Source organism: Haliaeetus albicilla, chromosome 2 (assembly GCF_947461875.1).
Source record: "Haliaeetus albicilla chromosome 2, bHalAlb1.1, whole genome shotgun sequence".
Lineage (NCBI taxonomy): Eukaryota > Metazoa > Chordata > Aves > Accipitriformes > Accipitridae > Haliaeetus > Haliaeetus albicilla.
The window spans coordinates 17,040,308-17,061,374 of record NC_091484.1 but is presented as its reverse complement, the minus strand read 5'-3'; the positions used below and the strand labels follow the sequence as shown (position 1 = coordinate 17,061,374).

The following is a 21,067-nucleotide window of genomic DNA, read 5'->3' as shown; positions in this document are numbered from 1 at the left end:
AGTTGAGAATAATTGTAATCTCTCATTACAGTTGTTCTCCTGTAGTTTCTGTGATTTCATCCTGCTCTTGTCAGAGCCAGCATCTTGCTTTAGCAGCTGATAATGCAGCCCTAAGCTGGTACTTCCATCTGTGAAGGTTTTGTTTTATTTAACACAATTAATTTGCTAATCTGGTTTGACTACAGCAAGAATAAAAGAAACAGTGGATGGCTGGGATGACCAGAAGCCTGGGGAATCTACTCTGTAAGAGGAGCTTCCCTGTTTAGTCTATGCCTGTGAAGACTGGGAGGAGAAATGTGTTACTATCTGTAGGTATATGGGGGGAGAGCTAATTAAGTTACAGTTTTGGCACAAACAACAGGTAGCGTTAAATAGGTAAGGAAAATAAGCAGAGTGGCAATTAGTGAAAGTTTTTGCCCAGCTGTGGCAAAACCTAATTCATTTTAAGGTGGAACATAACAAGCTCCCAGAAAATATCCCAAGACATTGTACTGCGAGAGCAGGGGACTGGACTTGCTGAGCAAAGGACTCGTGAACTTCTAACACCATGCATCTTAACTGGATGGCAAGGAAAAGATGGAATGAGTCTGGGAGATCTCGCAGCAATACTTACAGAAAACATCATCAGCCTTCCTGTCCTGAGGTATTCCTGTGGGGCTCTGGAGGCCTCAGCTCCTCAAGGCAGTGCCCAAGATCTCCATTCCTCACCCTCCTGCCTGCCTAGGAGGCTCCTTCAAGTCTATCACATGTTGCAGATGTTAAGGACATGAGAACGTAGTTCCTGCCAAGGCAAGGGAAGAGAGCAGGAGACCAGGCACGCCTTAATATCTCCCCAAACAGTCTCCTCACCCTCTGTACGGTTACAGTGTACTGTGCTAGCCAAATGATGAGCTAGAAAGTCTGCAATACAAGTTGGGCAGAAAGAGCCCTTCAGTGCCCCATGCTTCGCATCTCATTGTCCCATAGCCACACCATCTCCAGACAGTCGGAGGTCTCCTTGCCACTGCCTGCTTGATACAAACCACGCACACTGCAGTAGCCCCCTGCATGGACTGACAAGCCTGCCCACAAAAGGTTAGCTGGTACTCTCCAACACACGGATGGGATGAGGAATGGGAAACGATGGTTCCTTGCTTATGGGCAGAAAGCACTGGAAAGAGGAAGCTGGAGAAGAAAAGGCCTGAAACATGCTGCTGTGCTTTTTAGGCAGGGACCAGCTGCTGCTCTACATCCTTCATAAGGCTACGGAATACTGTCTGATATTTCTTGTTCATTGTTTATATTTTCATATAGTTCATTACATTACCAAGCTGAAATTGAAAGACCATTTTAGGTTGTTCTTTTGTAATTATGTAATGAGTACATTCGTCTCTGCAAGTAATCTGAGACTTGCATACTTCAGAGAAAGTTTTAGTGGCATAAATTGGGTAGCAATACATCACTTGAATGTTAAAATCAGTACTAGGTATCCTGACACTCTGTGAACTAGTTACATGTGCTGGGTTTTTTTCTTTTTTCACAGTTTCACCTGGCTTTGCAGCCAAGTTCACACAAGCCTGGTGACCCACTTTCGTGGTCAAATTGTTGCGGAGTTTGACAAGGAATTCCGGTACTTGTATGCAGAGTCCAGAGCAGTGACCAGCTTCTGTGTGCCAGATCCTGGAATGTGCCCCTCTTCTCAGAACGTCTCAAGAGTTGCCAACAACCTTTTAAAACCTGCACAGGTGAATGATGCTGAAACCTTGAGCCCTTCCAGCAGCCTTTCCAATGTAAGCATCAGAAGCATAAAAGTGTCTCCCTTTTTGAAAAACTCCAGCTGCAATGTACACCAGGAAAAGCAAGATTCAAGCTCTGATTCTGGTAATAAGAAGGGGAAGGAAGACACATCTCTGAAGCCCACTTGCCCTAAGCAGCAAGGAGAACCACCGGACTCACCAAACAGTCCTCCAAATAAATCCACCCCAGCCTTGTATCACAAATCAAATGTCATGACAGCAAGGACATTCTTGCAGCCGGAGCCTTCCCCTGCCCTGACCTCCAATAAAACTAGTTATCAAGGGGACACTAAGGCTAACAGCAGCCACTGCTCCCCACTAAGACAGGAGCAGACATTGCAGTCCCTTTCAGAGAGTGCCAGTAGCAATGGGACAAGCATGATGGAGAAAGAGCCTGCTGCTGCCTCCAGGGAACCAACAGCAGAAAATGACAACACTTTTTATGGGATGGAAAAACAACAGAGTCCCAGACAAGGAAAGTTGGACCTGCTATCCTCATACAACCAGCTCAAACGAGAGAAAAAGCCTGTAGTAGTTCCTTGCTATGATAAACTCACTGAGGACATGCTGGTGGAAAAGCATAGCACGTATGGGGCTGAGAAAAGAATGACTCTTGGGCACAGTAAGCTGGATCTGATCACCAAGTACAACAAGTTAAAATCTAAACATATACACAGTCGGTTTGAACTCTAACCTGGGCCTCAAGGTGTCCTTTGGTCTTATTTTCAAGTGGTTGCTTTTCCCCACCAATCATCATATCTGGGGCTTGAAATCAAAACATGGTGGCAAATTAGTCTTGTTCCTATTAAAAGGTGTCTGTGCTGTTTCTAATATACGCAGATGACCGATTCAGATGAGATTAGCAAGCACAGTTCAAATTTCCAATTACAAGATCATGTCAGGAGAGAGAAAATGACATAAACATAATCCGCACTTTTATGTTCTTTTTATCTGTTTGGGAAAGAACCATTTCCACCCAAAACTTACAGCAAAACCATTGCTACAGCTGGAAACTCTTTGGCCACTGAGGTCTTCAGGGTGAACCCAGGTTCTGTTTGTACTGTGTGATTCCTCTCCCTGTATCCCGTTTGTACTGTGTGATTCCTCTCCCTGTATCCACCTGCTGAAAATGAAATGGTCAAGGGCAGGGTAACGTTGTTAAAAATAAAGGAGCTGTTCTGCTGGAGAGAGCTGTGTTGGGTCCCTCATGGGGAGGTGAGCACCCCAGCTTCGCCAGGGCCCCTCTGTGCTGAGCTGTGCCCTGCCAGGACAATACAGGTGGCATGTCTGGGGACGTGGTTGGCATCTGCATGCAGGTGGCATTAGCACGAAAGTGGTGTCTGCACACGGGTGGGATCGCCACACGGGTGGTCATGTCTAAACACAGGTGGCAGCTGACACAGGTCATGCCTGGACAGGGACGGTGCATCTGGACGTGGGTCGTGCCTGCACACAGGTGGCAGTGGCTCACAGTGGCCTGTCCAGGCACATGGACCACAGTGGCATGCCTGGGCCCATGGTGGCACCTTGGTGCAGGTGGCCTGCGAGGGCACACGGGTGGCCTCGGCCTGTGCTGTTCTATCTGGGCACAGGGTGATGTGTCATGGCGGAGGCCAGGGTGGCGTGCGGTGCCTGGGGACGCGCGGCTGTCCCGCAGACCGGGGGCTGGCGTGGGGCCCGGCCCTCCCGGGGCCGGGACACCCCACCGGGCTCCCGCGCGCCCCCTCATGGCGGCGGCGGCGGGGGCTGCAGCGCCTCCCGGCCGGTGGCGCCGCTGTCCCCGCCAGGCGCGGCCGGGGCCGCTCTGCCCCGCGCCTTCCGCCCGCCGCCGCCGGAAGCGGGGAGGCCGCGTGCGTCCGGCAGAGGCTGCGGCGGCCGTTGCCGGTTGGGTCTCTCCCCGCCGCAGGGTCCGTCCCCGCCCGGCCATGGCTGTCCGCGCCAGCTTCGAGAACAACAACGAGTTGGGCTGCTTCGCTAAGCTCACCAACGCCTACTGCCTTGTGGCCATCGGCGGCTCCGAGAACTTCTACAGGTGAGGGAGCCCCGAGGGCCCGGCCCGGCCTGGCCCGGCCCGGCTGCCGCCGCCGCCTCGCTCAGCCCCACGGCAGTACCCTAACGGCGCTTTCTCCTTGCAGCGTCTTCGAGGGGGAGCTCTTCGGGACCATCCCGGTGGTGCACGCCTCCATCGCCGGCTGCCGCATCATCGGCAGAATGTGTGTGGGTAGGTGACGGGGCGGCCCTTCTCCCCCAGAACTGGGGCCCGGCCGGGGCCTCGGGGCGAGAAGAGCCCTGGAGGGGCTCCGGTGGAAACGGGAAAACAGTTCCGAATTCGGGTGGTGCGCGCTGTGACATACTGTGGGTGTGACTGTGGCAGGGGGGTCCAACGGGCAGCACCCCTCGTCCTCAGCTGTTTTATTTTAATGCTTCAAGTGTGTGAAGAGGAGAAGTGAAAATCGAAAAAACTAAAACTCCCCCAGTAACAAAGAACTGGGGTAGTGGGGAGTGTTTGCCTCTCAGGGCTTGAAGATGGGCTAAAGACACACGTAAGTCTACTTTCTGATAAACTGGGAGGAGTTTCATTTTTCTTAAGGTTAATGTTTCAGCGCCAGCACTGGAGGGGCAGACCCCGGGGAGAGGGGAGGCATTAACAAATGTGAAAGTCAAAGAAAAGTCTTTCATCTGTCTCTGGCTAGTGAGACCCTATTCAGTCCGACAAACTTCTTGCTTGAGTTTTGTTCCTGTGAAAAGAATGTCTTTGTCCATCCCATCTTACTGCTTTGCCACAGTAAAGTAATGCAAACAAGCAACATCTGTACATTTTGTGGGGCAATTGGCATCTATAGGGGAAATTCCTAGTCCAAGTGTTTTATTGGGAACCTTAGGCTTCCTTTAGTTCTGTTGAAAAAGAGAAGTGATTAAAGATGGTGCCATTCACCCATTTCTACTCTGAGATAAGTCTGTGCTTCATCCTGGTTTTCCCTTACCTGTGGTACTGTGTTATTTTTAAATGGTAAGGTTATTTCTCTTGGGCTGAATTCTCTGGGCTTGGGCAATTCAAGGCACTGTATGAACATCAGGAAAGTAGGAAGCTCTGTGGAAACATTCTTTTCTTCTTTTCTCTCTCTTTTGTTTTTGTTCTGTTGCGGTTTTTTTGTCATTTTAGGAAACAGACATGGACTGTTGGTCCCAAGTAGTACAACAGACCAAGAGCTTCAACATATCCGTAATAGTCTTCCAGATTCTGTACGAATTCAACGAGTGGAAGAGCGTCTATCAGCACTGGGCAATGTCACTACCTGCAATGACTATGTAGCTCTTGTTCATCCAGATCTTGACAGGGTATATGGCTCTGTAACACTTTTAAATTCATAGTGGCTGCATGTAAAATGATTGCCAAGCTGCAGTTTGGGTTTGCAGTTGTTGAGGATTGCTATATCTAGCATGGGGATCAGAAGACCTATGCTAACAGCTGAGCTAACACCACGTAGGAGGCTGTGCTGCCTCATGTTTCTTTCTTCTCAAGAGAGAAGCCTCAAAATTGGTTTTTGGACTTCTGACTTGGTTTTAGTTGATCTGCCTCTTTTCCTGTTTTATCTGTATTTGTGGATGTGGACTCTGTATAGTGTGTGCCCTCAGCATGGTCAGTGTGCTGTAGTGAATGCTCGTTGCAGAAGGGAAGGAGTGGGATATGGAAGTATATTGCTGGGTGCAATTTGCTTTGTGAATGTAAAATTGAATGAAAAAAAGAGTATACATGAGTATAATAAAGAAAGCATAAAGAAGAGTTTAGTCAGGACTACAGCAGTAGTTACAAGCTACTGCTGAGCTAGGTGAAGTTTGTAATAGTTGAAAGAGGCCATGGATGTGGTGGTGTGCATGTGTACAGAGGGGTGAAAGTAAAATGGAAGGTTCTTGTATGAAAGTTTAAAATAAGGGCAGAGCAGACAAAGTTGCTGCTACTTTATGTTTGAGAACTGGTATCTTAATAGCATTAGAGAGAGGTGTGTTGTGTGGCTACAGGTAGTGAAGGTCCTTACAGTGTTTGCTTTCAGTTTGTGCTAAAGGTGATGAAGAAATGGGAGCTGATGTTAGGAGTGCAAAGGAAAAAAAGAAAAAGGGGGGGGTGGGGGGAAGGTAATGGTCTTTGCAGCATATTATGTTTTAAATAAGTGTAAAAAATAACATAAGATGGCCAGAGAGTCCAGTGAAAACCTGGAGGGGAAGGAAGTTCTTGGAGTTATAGGGAAGGATAAGACAATTTTGTCCCAGTGGTCTGGGACAAAAGAGGGCTGGTTCATAGGGAATGCCCATAGAACAGGTATCGACACAACTGATGTACTGCCAACATCCTTCAGAAGGAGGGGAAGAAGATCATTTCTCAGTGAAGGCATGGTGTTGTGTTTAGTTATAGTGGCCCAACTCAGTATGCACAGGTAACTGGAAACACCTGGAGTGGAGTATAGAGGGTGAGTAAGCATTTTATAATAATTGGATTGCAATGGATTGTGAAAGTGTGGGCAGGCTTTCGAAGGGGAGGATCCCAGCTGATGGTTGCGTGCAAGAATAGCTTGACTTCAAATTCTATGATACTGTTTTGCTGAGCACTTTATTCTCTCTTTCTATTTGCAGGAGACAGAAGAGATCTTGGCAGATGTACTGAAGGTTGAGGTTTTCAGACAAACGGTAGCAGATCAGGTGCTGGTAGGAAGCTACTGTGTTTTTAGTAACCAAGGAGGAATTGTGCACCCCAAAACTTCAATTGATGATCAGGATGAACTGTCTTCGTTGCTGCAGGTCCCACTCGTGGTAAGGCATTTGGGGTTTGTGTTTTCTCTTGCCATTCCCTTCCAACCCAGTTCTCAGTTTTAATGTTTCTGTATCTAATGGGCTCCTAGATACTGTTTTCTCTGCAGAGCTGTTCCAAGGGGGAGATGAGAAGACTTTAATGGGGCAAGTCTTCTGAGACATTTTCCCTGTCTTTTCTGAGTTTGAATAAGCTGCTTAGCACCTTCAGTTTGCTTCTGAAACATTTCTCTGCTGGGATTATGCAAGTTTTGCTGATTGATTCATACAGAATGAGATTGTCTGTGCTTTGGCCAAAGGCAGTGTTTAAAAAAATTAAGTAATAAAATCCTGTGCCTGGTCAATTGGGTTTGTGAATTTCATGATTGCTGTGACTTTATGCTTCCTACTTGATAGATTTTATTTCACTGAATGTCACACAATTTCCTCTCCAGAGATCAAAGGCTGTCCATTAACCTTTTTATCTGAAATCTTTATAACTTTGTTGATGGCAGAAGCTTTAATCTTTTCAGGAGTGTGAGTTGAGGCCCTCCACTAAAGATCTGTAATAAGGATGCATAATAAAATGTGTTACTGTCAGCACACCCTGTTAACTCTTGCTGCTTTGGTTTTGCTAGGCTGGAACAGTGAATCGTGGCAGTGAGGTCATTGCAGCAGGAATGGTTGTAAATGACTGGTGTGCCTTCTGTGGACTGGATACAACCAGCACTGAGCTCTCTGTCATTGAGAGTATCTTCAGGCTGAACGAAGCTCAGCCAAGTACCATTGCTACCAACATGAGAGATTCCTTGATTGACAGGTAAGGAGGATCCAGGTCTGTGTATAATCACGATCAAAACCGGCAAGATCTTACTATAAAACTAGCTGTTTTCACAATTGATTTATCTTTTTATTTTTTTATTTTTGATTTTTTTTTTTTACTTCCTCTTTCCTTTTTTTGGGTTACTGACAACAATTACCTCATTGCAGAAGGGTTTGTTCCCTTGTAGCTGATGAGCTGGCTTAGTCCTGTATGGAAAGTGTAAGGGGTTTTGTTGCAGTTATAATACTTTTTGTGAGAAATGGTATCCATTTCAACTTTCAGATACCTTTTTTTCTTAGCTCTTCAATGCTTAGCTGTGGCATGAATGGATTTCAACAACAAATCTTGTTTTAAAAGTTAAAATGCCATTGACTTTGTTTGACATCTTTGTTTTTTGATTGTTGTAAGCCATAAAATTATTTCAAATGCCTGCTACAACCATTTCTGGAGACAAAAAGACTTCGGAGCTTGTCTGCTGCTGCCTTAATTTTTTTTTTTCCAAGGCTTTTTGTCAATGGCTTTGTCCCAAGTTACCTTTTAATGAGAGGCAAGTTTTCTTGTTTTCTGCCCGGAGTGGTAGTGATATAGGACCTTCCCCATTCATTAATGTGTGCAAATTTTTTTACAAGGTTTAGGCATACATATAGATGAATGTCCTATGCGAATTTCATTTGGGCTTTCATTTGATTACAACTCTTACGATCATTGCTGTGGTGCTGAGTTCTCAGTTATTGTAAGAATAAGGAATTCCTTGAATGAAAGAGTTCTTTGCTGCTTCTTTACAGTTCCTGTATAAAGGCTTGATGTCTCTGAGTGTAACAGAGCCATAATTAAACTTGCTCTGACCTTTTGATAACTACCTAGACCAGGCTGAGTGTATATTTTGCCTTTGCCAGCTTGACAAGTCTGTTCTTATGGCTGGCTGTTAGCAGCCGCTAGGTCTGCTTCCCTCTTTTCACAGGCCCTTATGTTCTAGGAAGGGAAATTTCTACTGGGCCTTTGTAATTGGTGACTGTACTGGCGTTTTGAAATGCCTTCTGCACTCTCTGGTACTTGTCTGCTAAATCTCCTTTCTGTTTTGTCTTTTTAGCTTGACATGAGCAGTGATGGTTCCTACTTTCCAGAAAGTTCCTAAGGAGTGAAGTGTCAAGCTGCGCTTCGGATTACAGACATCTAGACCTTCTGATGTTGTTTCTGCAGGCCTCGCCCAAGGAAGAGGCTACAAACCCAACTTTTTGTAGTGTTTTATAAACTAAATATTATTATAAAAAATGACAAATAACACACTTAAGTTACAAATAAGGAATGCTCTCTATCCCTTTGCTGACGTTTTCCAGTTCTTCAGCTGTGCTTTCTCATTTTGTGATGCTGACTGGGCCCCTCAAATTAGCACACAATATTTACTCTTGTGGCACTTGGATATTGATCACTAGAGATTATTTTGCCTTAAATAATGCATCAGTGTTCTGCTGCACAGCGGTCTGTTTCAGCACATATATGGCACTGCCCTCTCATTCCATACTCTTGCTAGAGTGGTGTTTCTGCTGTAGATAGACTTGTCCCTTGTATGTCCAATACCAAAAATACAGTAGTTTACTTGCCACAGAATAATTCAGAAGTCATCACCTGCTCTCTTGCCCTGACTTGCAGCTAATCCCACAGGGCCGGTGATTCTGAAGTGATCAGCTGTGATTAAAACCAGAGTTTCTCAAATTCAGTCCAGGGGCTTCTGACAGCAACAGTGTGTGACTGCCTCTGGAACAGTGGTATTTGATCTGTTGTCTGCAGATGCCTGGTGGCATGTGTGCTGCTTCTGAGGCATCTGCCAGAGACAGCCTAGAAAAGCATGCTATTGCCAGTGGGCTTAAATTTGTTCTACAGGCGTTAGCCACCTACGCTGGGAAACTCTTAGAAGTCAGCAAATCAAAAAAGATTTAAACCACCTCATCTTGAGTAGTCTTGGAGACAAAGGTTAAGTAACACAGTTCTAACCAGTTACCCCAGTCAGATGTTACAGGTTTGCAAGCTTGCTAATTAAGAGCTCTGCCCTTGTCAGGGAGTGATGATAACAAAAAGGAGCTGTAGATACTGCTTTCAGGTAGAAGATAGTAATTTGCTTCTAAACAGAGCTGTTGCTCACAGATCTCTCATTTCAGTTGCTTTTCTTTTGCTTGCCTGTTAAAGGTTTACTGAAGGCATAGAAATGCCTCCACTTCTCATCCTAAGGGTATGTGGAAGCTCCTTGCTTGCTTCTACACCACTGCATCACTCTCAGCTGGGTTCTCTTGAGGAGTGCTGTGCTGAAGGCAGTGTGGGCAGAGCTCTTTTTTTTGGTCTTGGCAACTTCCATTTTTGTTTCACTGTCTGGATGTTTAGGGAAAGTTTTATAACTTTTGGTTGATTAAAGGTTGCACCTTAAACTTTATTTAAATGAAGATTGCCAAAGGATCTTCTCTGATCATAAGAGTCCTGCCATCCGGTCTGTCTAGAATGGTAACTGAGCCAGGGGCTGCCATTTCCAGACAGCTCATCTTCTGCCATTAGGGAAGCCTGTAAGCAGCTCATGGCTCCTTGCTACTACGGCTAACAATTTTTGGTGTTTATGGCCCTTTCGATACAGTGGACTACCTTTCTTGGAACTGACTCCAGGTCTCCTCCTCTTAACATATCTCAGTATTTAGCGTGAGAAGCTGCTTTCCTTTGGCCACCTCACAGGGTTCTGTTCTTGGGTATAAATGGCAGAGTCTGACTATTGCTATCGGTGTTAGCATGTATTTGTCAAGTGTGAAATAAGTAAGGCTGAACTTTTCCTCTGCAACTTCTGTAACTTGTTTTTTTTTCATTCTGGTTGGTAGGCAGGAATCCTGGTTTATATTGGTGATCTTGATTGTGTCTTATGTGTTAAAAATTGCTTAGAGGTAAACAAGAAAAATAATCAAGTCTCTGTGTAGTCCAAATCCTTAAATAGGAAAGATACTGTTAGAGTGTTGGGGGTTGTGATATGCCAAAGAGGATGAGAGACAGACAGCAAAATAGGGTATTGCTAACTGTGGTTGTGAGCCTTACAAAAAGTTGCATTGAAGCTTGGGAACTGGAGCGTGGCAAATGTGATACCTGTTCTCAACAAGGGTTTGTGGGAATTCTGAACTAGTAAACTGGACCTATGTACAAGGAAAACAGAAACTATAATAAAGAATGGAATTAGTAGAAACGTGGATACATGATACCATGAGAGAGTATAAACTTTGTGTTTTAATGGCAAGTCATGTCTTACAAGACCTGTGGAGTGCTTTGACTGAGTCCACAGGGGTATGGAGGAGGTCTGTTGCAATGGTATTTGTATTTCCAAAAGGCATTTGGCTGTTTTTTGTGCCACAGGCTTTTAAGGACCCTGGGTGAGTGATCCCATGGAATGAGATGGAAGCCCTTTTACGTGCTTGAGGATGGGGGGAAAAACTCAGAGTAAATAGTTAGATTTTCCAGGAGCTCTTCTGGGAGCCACGATGTTCAGTGTTATTGTGTCCTGTTTAGGAAAGGCAGTGGATTAGCGCAGGAAAGTTTGCCCATACTGACTTATTCTGACTAGTAAGGATGAGGACTGACTGATGCATTGATAGAAAGGTAAATTCAGTGCAGCTGAACATGAAGTGAAGCATGTTGTAGTTAAGAATCCAAATTTCACACCTGTAGTGATGAACTCTGAGCAGTGCAAGAGCAAATTCTTGGCCTGAGGGTAAGTATTCGAATAAAGACATGCTCAGTCTTCAATAACAGTCAAAAAGGCAAACTGAATGTTTGGAGTTAATTAGGAAAAGAAAGCCCAAACAACACATCATTATCTGTAAATCCATGGCACATCTTTATATGGAGTACTATGTGTAGATTAGATGCAAGTGTTGCACAGTGGTTGCCAAGCTTTTCTGCAAATACATATTTTTGGGTAATGCTTATTTTCTTTGTTGTTCATGAAATTTTGGTTCTTCTGTAAACTAAAAACTCCGAAAGAAGCCAGGGGAAAGGAGTGAGATGCTATTGCTGGTTACTTCCCATGAGAACCTGCCTAGGAGTGTCAGAGCTTGCAGGTGCAGGGCCAGGAGGATGAGACCGTGAAACAGTAAGGGAGAAATGACAGCTTGGGTGAAGGGTTACAGAATGGCAGAATTACAGGTGGCAGGCCCTTGGCATTACACAGCTCAAGGCACTTAAAGCACTGTGCAACACTTGGCTGACCCTTTTTATGTTCTTTATCTCAAAGGTGGCACTCTCCAGTGGCAATGCCAAAAGAAGGTGTTAAGGAACAGTCAGTGAAATCAAGTCATATGTCCCCAGTGCTGGGTATTGCTACTATGGGTTCTCAGGATTCTTAAAAATGAAATTGCTGAACTGAGGCTGTGGGTTATATACAATGGCTATAGATCACCTTTGCTATCGGGCAGTGGAAGGCAGCACGTGACTTCAGGTATTACAAAGGGTTGTAGGAATGATCTGAGGAACTATAGCTTACTCCAGCTGTGCTGGACAAGTAAGTCTGCTGGTATGAGAAAGGTTGGAATCAAGCTCTGGGATGAATGTGACAGGATAGAGAAGAGTTCTCCGGGAGTTTTGAGGGAGGAATGAATGTCTCGCAGCTCAAGGTTCAGTGAAGAAGTCATAGGGTGTGTAGCTTTGGCTGCCATAGCATGCTTTAATGTCCAGAAAGTTTTGTCAGGATCCTTCACAGGTTTTTAAAAACCTGAGTCCTCATGATGTGAGATGGGAGATCCCCTTGAGGTTTAATGACTAATTATATGTTAGGAACAACTAATCACTCTAATGGTAGAGAACCACCTCTGTTCTGACTGTCGTGATTGTGTATCCCAGCACATTTCTAACTTGCTTGGAAAAATGAGCCTACTTTACTGTTGATGAAATTATTCAAAGTGGTCAAAAAATGAAGGGAGAAAAAAAAAAAAGTAGAAGGTCAAGTGCAATATAGTGTATGTAGTGGGCTGCTTGATGCAGGGGCTGCAACTGCTGTGCTCAAGGTAGAGGTGTGCCAGGACTCCCCTCCGGCTATAAAAGTGGCCCGTACTGCAGGGTGGTGTGTATTGTGCCAGGGGCACACCTAGAAGAGCCTTTTGCTTGTGGGATTAGTCGAAGCAGCACTGCTGTTCCCTGCTCCTCTGTGGTGGCAGCATGTCCTGGGGCTGCATTTCTGGACAGGAAGTAGAACATGGCCACCTGTCCGTGGAGGTGCTTTAGCCATGCTGATGGGAGGCAGACCGAGTCGATAATCTGCTGATCAGGTGCTGTGTTTCTGTAGCATAATACAGGATCCCAGCAAAGAGCTCGGGTGTGGGAATATGAAGAATCCCTTACACGAATACTGATGTTTGTGCCTGGATCTAGGTCACCACAGGATGGCATGGGTGCTAATCTTAACAAAAGAGAGATGATAGCAGCATGAATGGGATTGTACTTGGGGGAAGTGGGTCAGCTGCTCAGCTACCTGTCCCAGCGCCAACACGTGTAACTGCAGAGGGCTGTTTCTCAGCCCCTTAAACACCTACACAAATACCTCACAGCCCTGGAAAGCTCAGATATGTAACATCTGCACCAGGAGCCAGTTACAAAGCAGTTAGAAATAGTTTGGTGCCTTTTCTCTGTTTCTTTGAAGCAGTAGGTCTTTGAGGAAGGCTGAATTTTGGCAATATAGGGCAAGTGGCTTGCCTTATTGCGGGGGGAGGGGGGTGCCGGGCTCTGCAAGGCAATACGCAGCTGTCAGACTCAGGCATTGTGCTGCCTGTACAGCTTGTTACTCAGTGTAGGGTTATGAACAGACCAAACCTCCTACCTTTGGGCAGGACGAAAAAAATACAAACAAAACCAGACATTTCTCTAGTTTGGTTGTTTTGTTTTTTTTTTTTTTTTAATGATGGCTGTTGGAAGTTGCTCAAAGGTTTGGGCTGTCACAGTCCCAGAAGAGATGGCAGCGTACAGATGAGTTTGATGTGCCATGTGGCTGTGGTGTTCATAGTGTGCATTCTACCACATATATAGTACACATAGCAACGTACAGAGTAGCATGTAGGGGGGGTGTCCTAATTAGTAGCTCTGATTTCATTTGGTCCTTTGCACTCCTTCACCCATCATGAGGCATTATCACTTTTTTTTTCACTAAAATTCAAAGTTTTGCATCTACTAGCTTCTCACTTAATTTGTAATATGGTTGTAGTATTTTTTTAATGTTTAAACACAATAAACAGCTTGGCTATGGAAATCAATTATGAAGGACAAAATACAGTTTGAGACCACATGTTATGCAGTCTTAGTGGGCTTCGCCAGAAGTATCTATTTTTCTATCCTGCTTCACCATAGCAATATTTGAGCACTAGTTAGAAATTCAGAATGCTAACAATCTTTCTGCTTCTTCATTCCTCATCATTGTAATTAAGAATATTTTTAGCATGTTTGTCATCCTTGGATTTTTTTTCATAGCTGACATTATAAAGCTATACTTTTTCTATACTGACTGGACATTCTGTGCATTGCACTTCCATTGCACTGAATAAAATTCAGTTATAGGCAGAACGCTTACGCTAATCACCTATTCCTTATAGTCAGTGTGCAAAGGAGTTCATATGCTTACATGAATGGCGCTTCTGTACAGGGCTGGACTTCACCATTACATTGCAATGCAAGAAACTCTTCTTCCACTCTTATTTAACATGGTAGAAATATCGGCATCAACAACAAAACAGACAAAGTTTGTGGTTAGGACACAGCATCCTAAACCATTCACAACTGTAAGAGGGATAAGCAGAAGCTACTGTTGTAGGAAAAGACTTCTGAAAAGTTACTAGCTGAAAGTTCAGATATTTATCTAGCCTTTACCTGATTTTTATGTCTTGGTCAAATGTGGCTAGTGATGAACTCGTTCTACTGTGTGTCGTGCTTCCTTTGGTCCTTGCCAAATACTTGCCTGTGAAGAAGTGAGCAAAAACAAAAAAACAAATTTCAAAGGCATACAATGTTTGTAACATCTACAGGGATTGGATTTAGTTTTATAAACAGGCCTAATTCTTACTGTATCTTGACTATTTCAGCAAAATATAATGACAATCTCACTCCAAACAAACATTTCCATTCTCCTGAAACCCAACATACAAATTCCACAATCTAGTTATACATGCCACATAACAACAATTCATCTTTTCCCAGCATCTTAAGAGGGGCAGAGTGCAGTCTACATCTATACATATTTTTCAGTGTATCAGTAACCATTGGTTCATTGTTTCTTGCTGATGGGAGCTTAAAACAAGATCATATGACATTTGAATATTTCTTTCATGAATGGCTCCCAAAACAAAAACATGTATTCCCATGATGATTGGTTTTTTTTAGACCCAATTACTGTGTCTTCAGATTGTCCCAATCTAGGGCTTGATGTTGCCAGGTAACATTATGGTGTCTGGTTTGGTGCTTCTTGAGCTTCTGCTCTGCACTTGTTTACCTCTTTGAGTGCTTAGTGGTTCCTCATGCACTGCGCTGAGTGGCAGCGTTCATTAGTTATGAATGTACAAAACATCTGACCAGCAGGTATTGGAAAATTGTATCCAGGTAATTCCCTGGATTTTGTAATAAACTAAGAAGATCTTTTAGAATGGTTCAGTATCAGAATGTCTTCTGCTTATGATACTGAATTGTTCCTGTTCATAGATTTCATGATTGTAATTCATTTATGAGACAGCTATTAAAAAAATGGTTCTGTTCAGAGGTGGTTTAGCTACACTGGAGAATGCTGGGTTTAACAGGGAGCACTGGTGTAGGGAACTGAAGGAAGTTTCCCAGGTCAGTTGAAACCTGTCTTGAAGACTCTGATGTTAGCAGAGTGAGCCTGTGGCAGATGGCACACCAAGACTAACACATGACTGAGGCAGTAAGAAGGGAAGAGGCTCCACGCTGCAAGGCTGCCTGTATTTTTTCCAGTTTTCCTGCTTCTTTCAGTCCCAGGCTGTCCAAAACTTGTAGGTCACTGAAGTAGTTTTGTTTGGTAGGCTTCCGAATGCATTTTTTTTCTTTTGGTTTTTTTTGTCCATAGTCCTCATCAGATCAATGAGTTGAACTGTGCAGCAGGCTGTGTCATACCCATTCCTGCACAGGTCTTTTGTAATACACAACATTTTGCTGCACCTCTTTGTTTTTAAACTGGAAGATCGTGTATACCAAGACAAGGATACACAGAGACAAAATGCAAGGGATCACAACTGCGATTGCATTTACAGTGCTAGGCACATCGTTTATTGTCACCATAATATCCACGTCGTCGTGGGGGAGGCGTCTGTCTTTGCTTCGTTCAACATCCTTCTGGTTACAGCCCATCCAGTCTTTGAGGATTGACCTGGGGTAGCCTGGCTCCACGCTCAGCCTCTGGTTATCGAACTTCCAATACTCCTTCCCTTTGTAAAAGTAGGTATAAACTAGGAGACAAAACAGAGAATATTTCTCACCACATCATTTCCAACTTGATGAGCTGTGCTTGTGTGAGGATGTGCAGAGAGCCTGAAAGGCTGGAGGTGGTAGCTGCCTGGGACAATAAAACACATTCATCCAGGGCATTCCAAAACCATTGAAAAGTGAAGGTGGTTTTGGAGCTAGGATTTAAAGGAGAAGCCATAACCCTGGCTTGTGGGTGCAATGTTGCCCACAGAGCACCATTCCCCTTGGCCAAGACAAGCTGTGAATAAAAAAACCAAACCACTAACTTTAAAGTAAGCATTCTGCAGTGAGTTATTTTTTACTAAAGCATCTGTAAAGATGTGCTTGTCATTACCGAGCAATTAACATAATCTGCAGAATGACAGTGCGTGCCTGGATGCGACAGTGTTTGGAAGAATACTTAAGGTTTGTGTTCACCCAGCCTGAGAGAGCAGGTGCTGAAAGAGTCCTTATGGCCACAGAATCCAGAATATTTGGCTTTTGTTAAGGAGCAGTCTTGTCCTGCTGCTAATAAAAGCATAATAGTTTATGCTATGTGACTCCTTTTCTAATCATGCTCAAGTGAAAAAGGGGAAGGGAACAGTGGTGTAAGCATTGGGTCTCCTGCATCTGTCCTCCAGCTTGGCTGGCTCTTACTGCAGTCCTCCAGCGTAGCCCAGCCCTACAGCCCTCGTCTCACACCGCAGCCCCAAATTTAAACATGGCCTCAATGGCACAAGCCCTTGTGTTAGTTCTTTCCACAACTGGATGAAGAGGAAGAAATCTTCAAATTGGAAGAAAGAAATGTGTTGGAAGGAGCCTCTGGAGGTCCAACCCCCTACTCAGAGCACAGCTAACTTCAAAGTTGTCCTGGTTTCAGCTGGGATAGAGTTAACTGTCTTCCTAGTAGCTGGTACAGTGCTATGTTTTGAGTTCAGTATAAGAATGTTGATAACACTGATGTTTTCAGTTGTTGCTCAGTAGTGTTTAGACTAATGTCAAGTATTTTTCAGCTTCTCATGCCCAGCCAGCGAGAAAGCTGGAAGGGCACAAGAAGTTGGCACAGGACACAGCCAGGGCACCTGACCCAAACTGGCCAACAGTGTATTCCATACCATGTGACGTCCCATTTAGTTTAGGAACTGGGAAGTGGGGGGCAGGGAATTGCTGCTCAGGGACTGGCTGGGTGTCGGTCGGCGGGTGGTGAGCAATTGCCCTGCGCATCATTTGTACATTCCGATCCTTTTATTACTACTGTTGTCATTTTATTAGTGTTATCATTATCATTATTAGTTTCTTCTTTTCTGTTCTATTAAACCGTTCTTATCTCAACCCACGAGTTTTACTTCTTTTTCCCGATTTTCTCCCCCATCCCACTGGATGGGGGGGGAGTGAGTGAGCGGCTGTGTGGTGCTTAGTTGCTGGCTGGGGTTAAACCACGACAAAAGTACATCAGGCAGGTTGGAGCCTGTAACAGAGTGACTGAGCTAGCTGCAGGTAAGAAACTAGGAGGAAAATGTAAGTTATGGCATCCTCACAATCAGGGCCCAGGAAAACTTGGGTAGGGACTGTTGTGGCAGCAAAACCAGAAAAAGTTGCCTTCCCATCCCCCACAACTGGCATTATGATAATGTGGATTAGGAGTTGAGGAGGTCTATGGGTTGGGATGAAGGTCAGGAAGGCTCCCAGACTGCCAGTGCTCGCAGGTGCCAGTATGACCCTAGGACTTCTGAGACTTGATGCCTAGCTCAGGAAATACCCAAAACACCCCACATCCAACAATCAAACTCCCAAGGTAGACAAGCTACTACCGATCTAACAGGCATAATGACTGCAGATACATACAGCCTTCTTTGCTGATAAAAGCTCCCTGTGGAGCCTGAGGGATTCCTCTCCACACGGTGATGGGCTTTGGGTATCCTGGGTCTGTTGCTCTCTTGTCCTCGTTGTACCTCCAGTACCTGTCACCTTTGAAGAAGTAGGTTTTGCCTACCGGCTCCCAACGCAGAGCCGTGTCGATGCCTTCCCGGGGCAGACAGCTCCCCAGCTCCACCACACTGTGTGGGTAGCCTGGCTCTGCTGTCACTTCTTTAAAAACCCAGTATTTATCTCCTAGAGATGAATGGGGACACAAACAACAAACAGATTTGCCTAATTAGTAGTTGAATTGATATAAATGTAAAATAGCCACAGTGAACCACAGCATGTTGAAGATTTCCAGGCTTAATGGTATTATGTGAAAAAGCTGCTTCTCCTCTTCATTTTGAACCTGAAACCTCCTGACTTCATTTGCTGCTCCTCAGCTCCTGTTTTGGAAGAGATGTTAAACAACCCTGTCCCATTTACCTTCTCTAGACCAGTCATGATTTCAAAGACTTCTGGCATACCCTGTCTTTGTCATCCCTCATTCAGGCTGAGAGGTTCCTTGCAGGAGGTCAGCCCATACTTTTTTATCATTTCTGTTGCCTTTCCCTCAGCCTTCTCAAGTTTCAATAGTTTATTGAGCTGAGGGACTGAAGCTGCAGACATAAATTCAGAAAGCCAGGCACTGTGTTTTTGTACAGGGATGTGCCGATGCTTTCCTTCCACTCTTCCTTGCTTACAACTTGCTCTCAAGTAACAGGATCCTGTTCAGACACTGCCGCAGTGCAAGCAGCTAATGTGGGCCCCATCACAATGTTGGCCATTTTGTCTTTAGGAGACAATTGTCCAGAAATGTGATTTGGGAGTGCCCTATAGCTGGAGGGGCCCTAATGCCCTGCTGAAACTTGTTCAAAGAGATTGGCAGGAGACTGACACTCCCTGGGAAATAGGAGCTATTTCTTGTTATCACATGGAAGCCAACTTCCACTAATCCATATTAGCTTTATACAGAGGCCAGCTCCCACTAAACTGTATTTTAAGGATTAGTGGCTGCCTGAAGTGTCCCCTTGGAAAAGGACAAGGATGCAGGGTACCTGTTTTCACCATCTTCACGCCATAAAAGAAGAGTGTGATGTGAGGCAGGTGTGGTAGGCTTGTACTGAAATGTACCGTACCTTTGAAGAAAACAAATTTTCCATCAGACCGCTCATAGGCTGCATCAATCTTTGCGGGGAGGCCTTTCCAGAACTGCTCAATTTGCATGGGATATCCTTCCTGCACTCGGTTGTTGCGCAGACGCCAGAACCAGCGATCCTGAGAAAACCAGAAGCGTCTTCAGACTGAGTATTTTTATCTTGCAGTGAAATCAGGCTGGGCGTCCAGCATCAAGCATTACTAATCCCTGCCTAGGCCCCCGTAACTATTAAAGACAGAAGTCCTGGTTCAGATGACAGCTCCAACCCAGCCCAACACTGTCTCCAGTGAGGGAAGCACTTCGTGGGGAAGATGGCAGCCAAAAGGGTGAGAAGTTCATTGCTGGTGCTGTGAAAAAGGGTGGAAAGAAGGAGAGGAAAAAGGAGCAGGGGGAAGCAAGTCCACAGTTATAAGCGTTATGAACTCATTTGTGAGTGACCTCTCTGCATGTCTCATCACTGAGGTGTCACACTTGTCCTGGTGCTCAACTATCAAACCCCAGGACAGCCATACAGCCTTAACATTACCTGGTGACTCTGTGAAGCACACAACGTCCAGAGACACAGAGGCGTTATTAAATATCCCTTTAGATATGAGATCATTAGTTAAAGTCATAGTGGATGCTCAGGGATGTGAAACTTCTCCCAGATACTGTCCCAGCCTTCAACTATTTTCAGTTCAGGCATTTTCTGCAACTGATGTGCTTTGTCCATTTAATGATCTTCAATATATCCTTCTCCACATTCACACCCATTGGACAGAGTGAAAGCTACAGATATTTTGGGAATGGGACCATGGATTTCCATATTCAAGGCACTCTAATGTGGATTATTGAGCAAAGCCTCTCTTTCATCCCTGGCTGTAATTTACAAGCAAGACTGACTCAAACTCCCCAAGAGCTTCAGGTAGGCTGAGTGCTCCCTGAAGCCCATAGTTTGATGCATGCCATCTTCTGGCTTAACCCCTGGTTAGGTACTAGTATTGCTTTCCAGCTTTACTGGTGGCTCCTCTCTGAACTTGATGGTGTCTGAATTCTCTGCCAGTGCATCCAGTTCACGTTTTGGTGCACAGGCTGCCTGGGCATTTTATGAATCACATCAGGCACTGTTTCCAAATATTACAGAGCCAATCTGCTTACATATTCTTCTAACATTGTTCATTCATCAGCCTCAGAGGAACAGAGCTATTTTCACAGACATTTCAAATCTCACTACCTTATACTTCTATTAATCTTTTCCAGCAATAAAACTAAAGAAAGACTCATGGGTAAGCAGGAATTCTTAGTACCTTGAAAACAAACATTTCTCCTCTAAAGAGAGCCACGGTATTAAAGTTGCCATCACAGATGTTCGGTTTCATGCCAGGAGGAGATGGCCTATCACCCAGAGGAGGACTAGGAGGTCTTGGCTGTCTCTCGTGTTTTCTTTCCGAAGTGGAGTGAATTCTGCGAACAGGAAGAGTCGGTAAAGGCCTGGTTGGCTCCAGGGGCTCAACAGGAGGACCTAGAAGTGAAAAGAAAAAAGTTTAGCAAAGTGGACAAGTTTGGATTTTCTGTACTTCCCTCGCAGGTTTTAAAAGGCAACAGGCTGGATGAATAGCATTGTGAAGAATTTACATACTCCTTATGCAGAGCTCATGCCCTAGAAATGGGGAGCAGAACAAGATGCATCCACGCATGAAAGATGTCCCGAAACAGATGAGCGATAAGAACTGAAGAAGAGCCAGTATGTTTTTGTAGGTCTTCCCAAGGAGGCTGGAGCTAAAAGGAAGGAGGAACCAAACCAATCAAGTCCCCAACTGAAATGAAAGGTAATAACCCTTGAATAGAAAAGTTTAGTAGACCATAAAAAAACCCAAACCAAACAAAAAAAACCCCACAACAAAAACTAAAGCAAAACCAGAAAAAAGTTAGGGTATGAAAACCAATGTACAATCTAAGGGGAACTGCAGGGGAATTTAGAAATTAGAAAGCAATTACTTTACTACAGTTTAGTCACCAATCTTTGCTTTCAGAACACCATGGACACTCTGATGAAGAGCCGTGATAAGGGACTATGCTCTCATTCAAATTATACCCCCCCACAAGCACAGCTCTGCCCTTTGGTCCTTACCCAGCTCAACTTCGAGACCTGACAAGGTTGCAGGAATGCAAAGAGTTAGAAAAAAATACAAC

At 44.7% G+C, this 21,067-nt stretch overlaps 3 protein-coding genes across 6 annotated transcripts in view; 2 read left to right on the top strand and 1 right to left on the bottom strand.

The window, feature by feature from the left end:
- Positions 1–2,956, top strand: part of FAM83C (family with sequence similarity 83 member C) — a 28,329-nt gene extending 25,373 nt beyond the window's left edge. The window contains exon 4 of the mRNA XM_069807775.1: positions 1,523–2,956. Coding sequence (XP_069663876.1) covers positions 1,523–2,468 — 946 coding nt within the window. The 3' untranslated portion in view covers positions 2,469–2,956. The remainder of the gene's footprint in view (positions 1–1,522) is intronic.
- Positions 2,957–3,603: 647 nt separating this feature from the next.
- EIF6 (eukaryotic translation initiation factor 6) lies at positions 3,604–10,604 on the top strand. The gene is made up of 6 exons (XM_069807760.1): positions 3,604–3,807; positions 3,911–3,996; positions 4,939–5,114; positions 6,405–6,581; positions 7,196–7,377; positions 8,471–10,604. The coding sequence occupies exons 1-6, from the start codon at positions 3,701–3,703 to the stop codon at positions 8,478–8,480; spliced, it is 738 nt and encodes a 245-aa protein (XP_069663861.1). The 5' UTR covers positions 3,604–3,700; the 3' UTR covers positions 8,481–10,604.
- A 2,665-nt stretch (positions 10,605–13,269) lies between these two features.
- MMP24 (matrix metallopeptidase 24) overlaps positions 13,270–21,067 on the bottom strand; it is a 47,866-nt gene continuing 40,068 nt past the window's right edge. For all 4 annotated transcript variants that reach the window (XM_069807722.1, XM_069807744.1, XM_069807737.1 and 1 more), the window contains 4 exons: positions 20,182–20,396; positions 18,876–19,014; positions 17,683–17,949; positions 13,270–15,839 (listed from right to left, as the gene is read on the bottom strand). In XM_069807722.1, coding sequence (XP_069663823.1) covers positions 15,502–15,839; positions 17,683–17,949; positions 18,876–19,014; positions 20,182–20,396 — 959 coding nt within the window. In that variant the 3' untranslated portion in view covers positions 13,270–15,501. The remainder of the gene's footprint in view (positions 15,840–17,682; positions 17,950–18,875; positions 19,015–20,181; positions 20,397–21,067) is intronic.

Coding starts and splice junctions, on each gene's coding strand:
- EIF6 (XM_069807760.1), top strand. CDS start 3,701: ATGGCTGTCCGCGCCAGCTTCGAGAACAACAACGAGTTGGGCTGCTTC. Junction 3,808..3,910: donor GGCTCCGAGAACTTCTACAG/GTGAGGGAGCCC, acceptor TTCTCCTTGCAG/CGTCTTCGAGGGGGAGCTCT. Junction 3,997..4,938: donor CATCGGCAGAATGTGTGTGG/GTAGGTGACGGG, acceptor TTGTCATTTTAG/GAAACAGACATGGACTGTTG.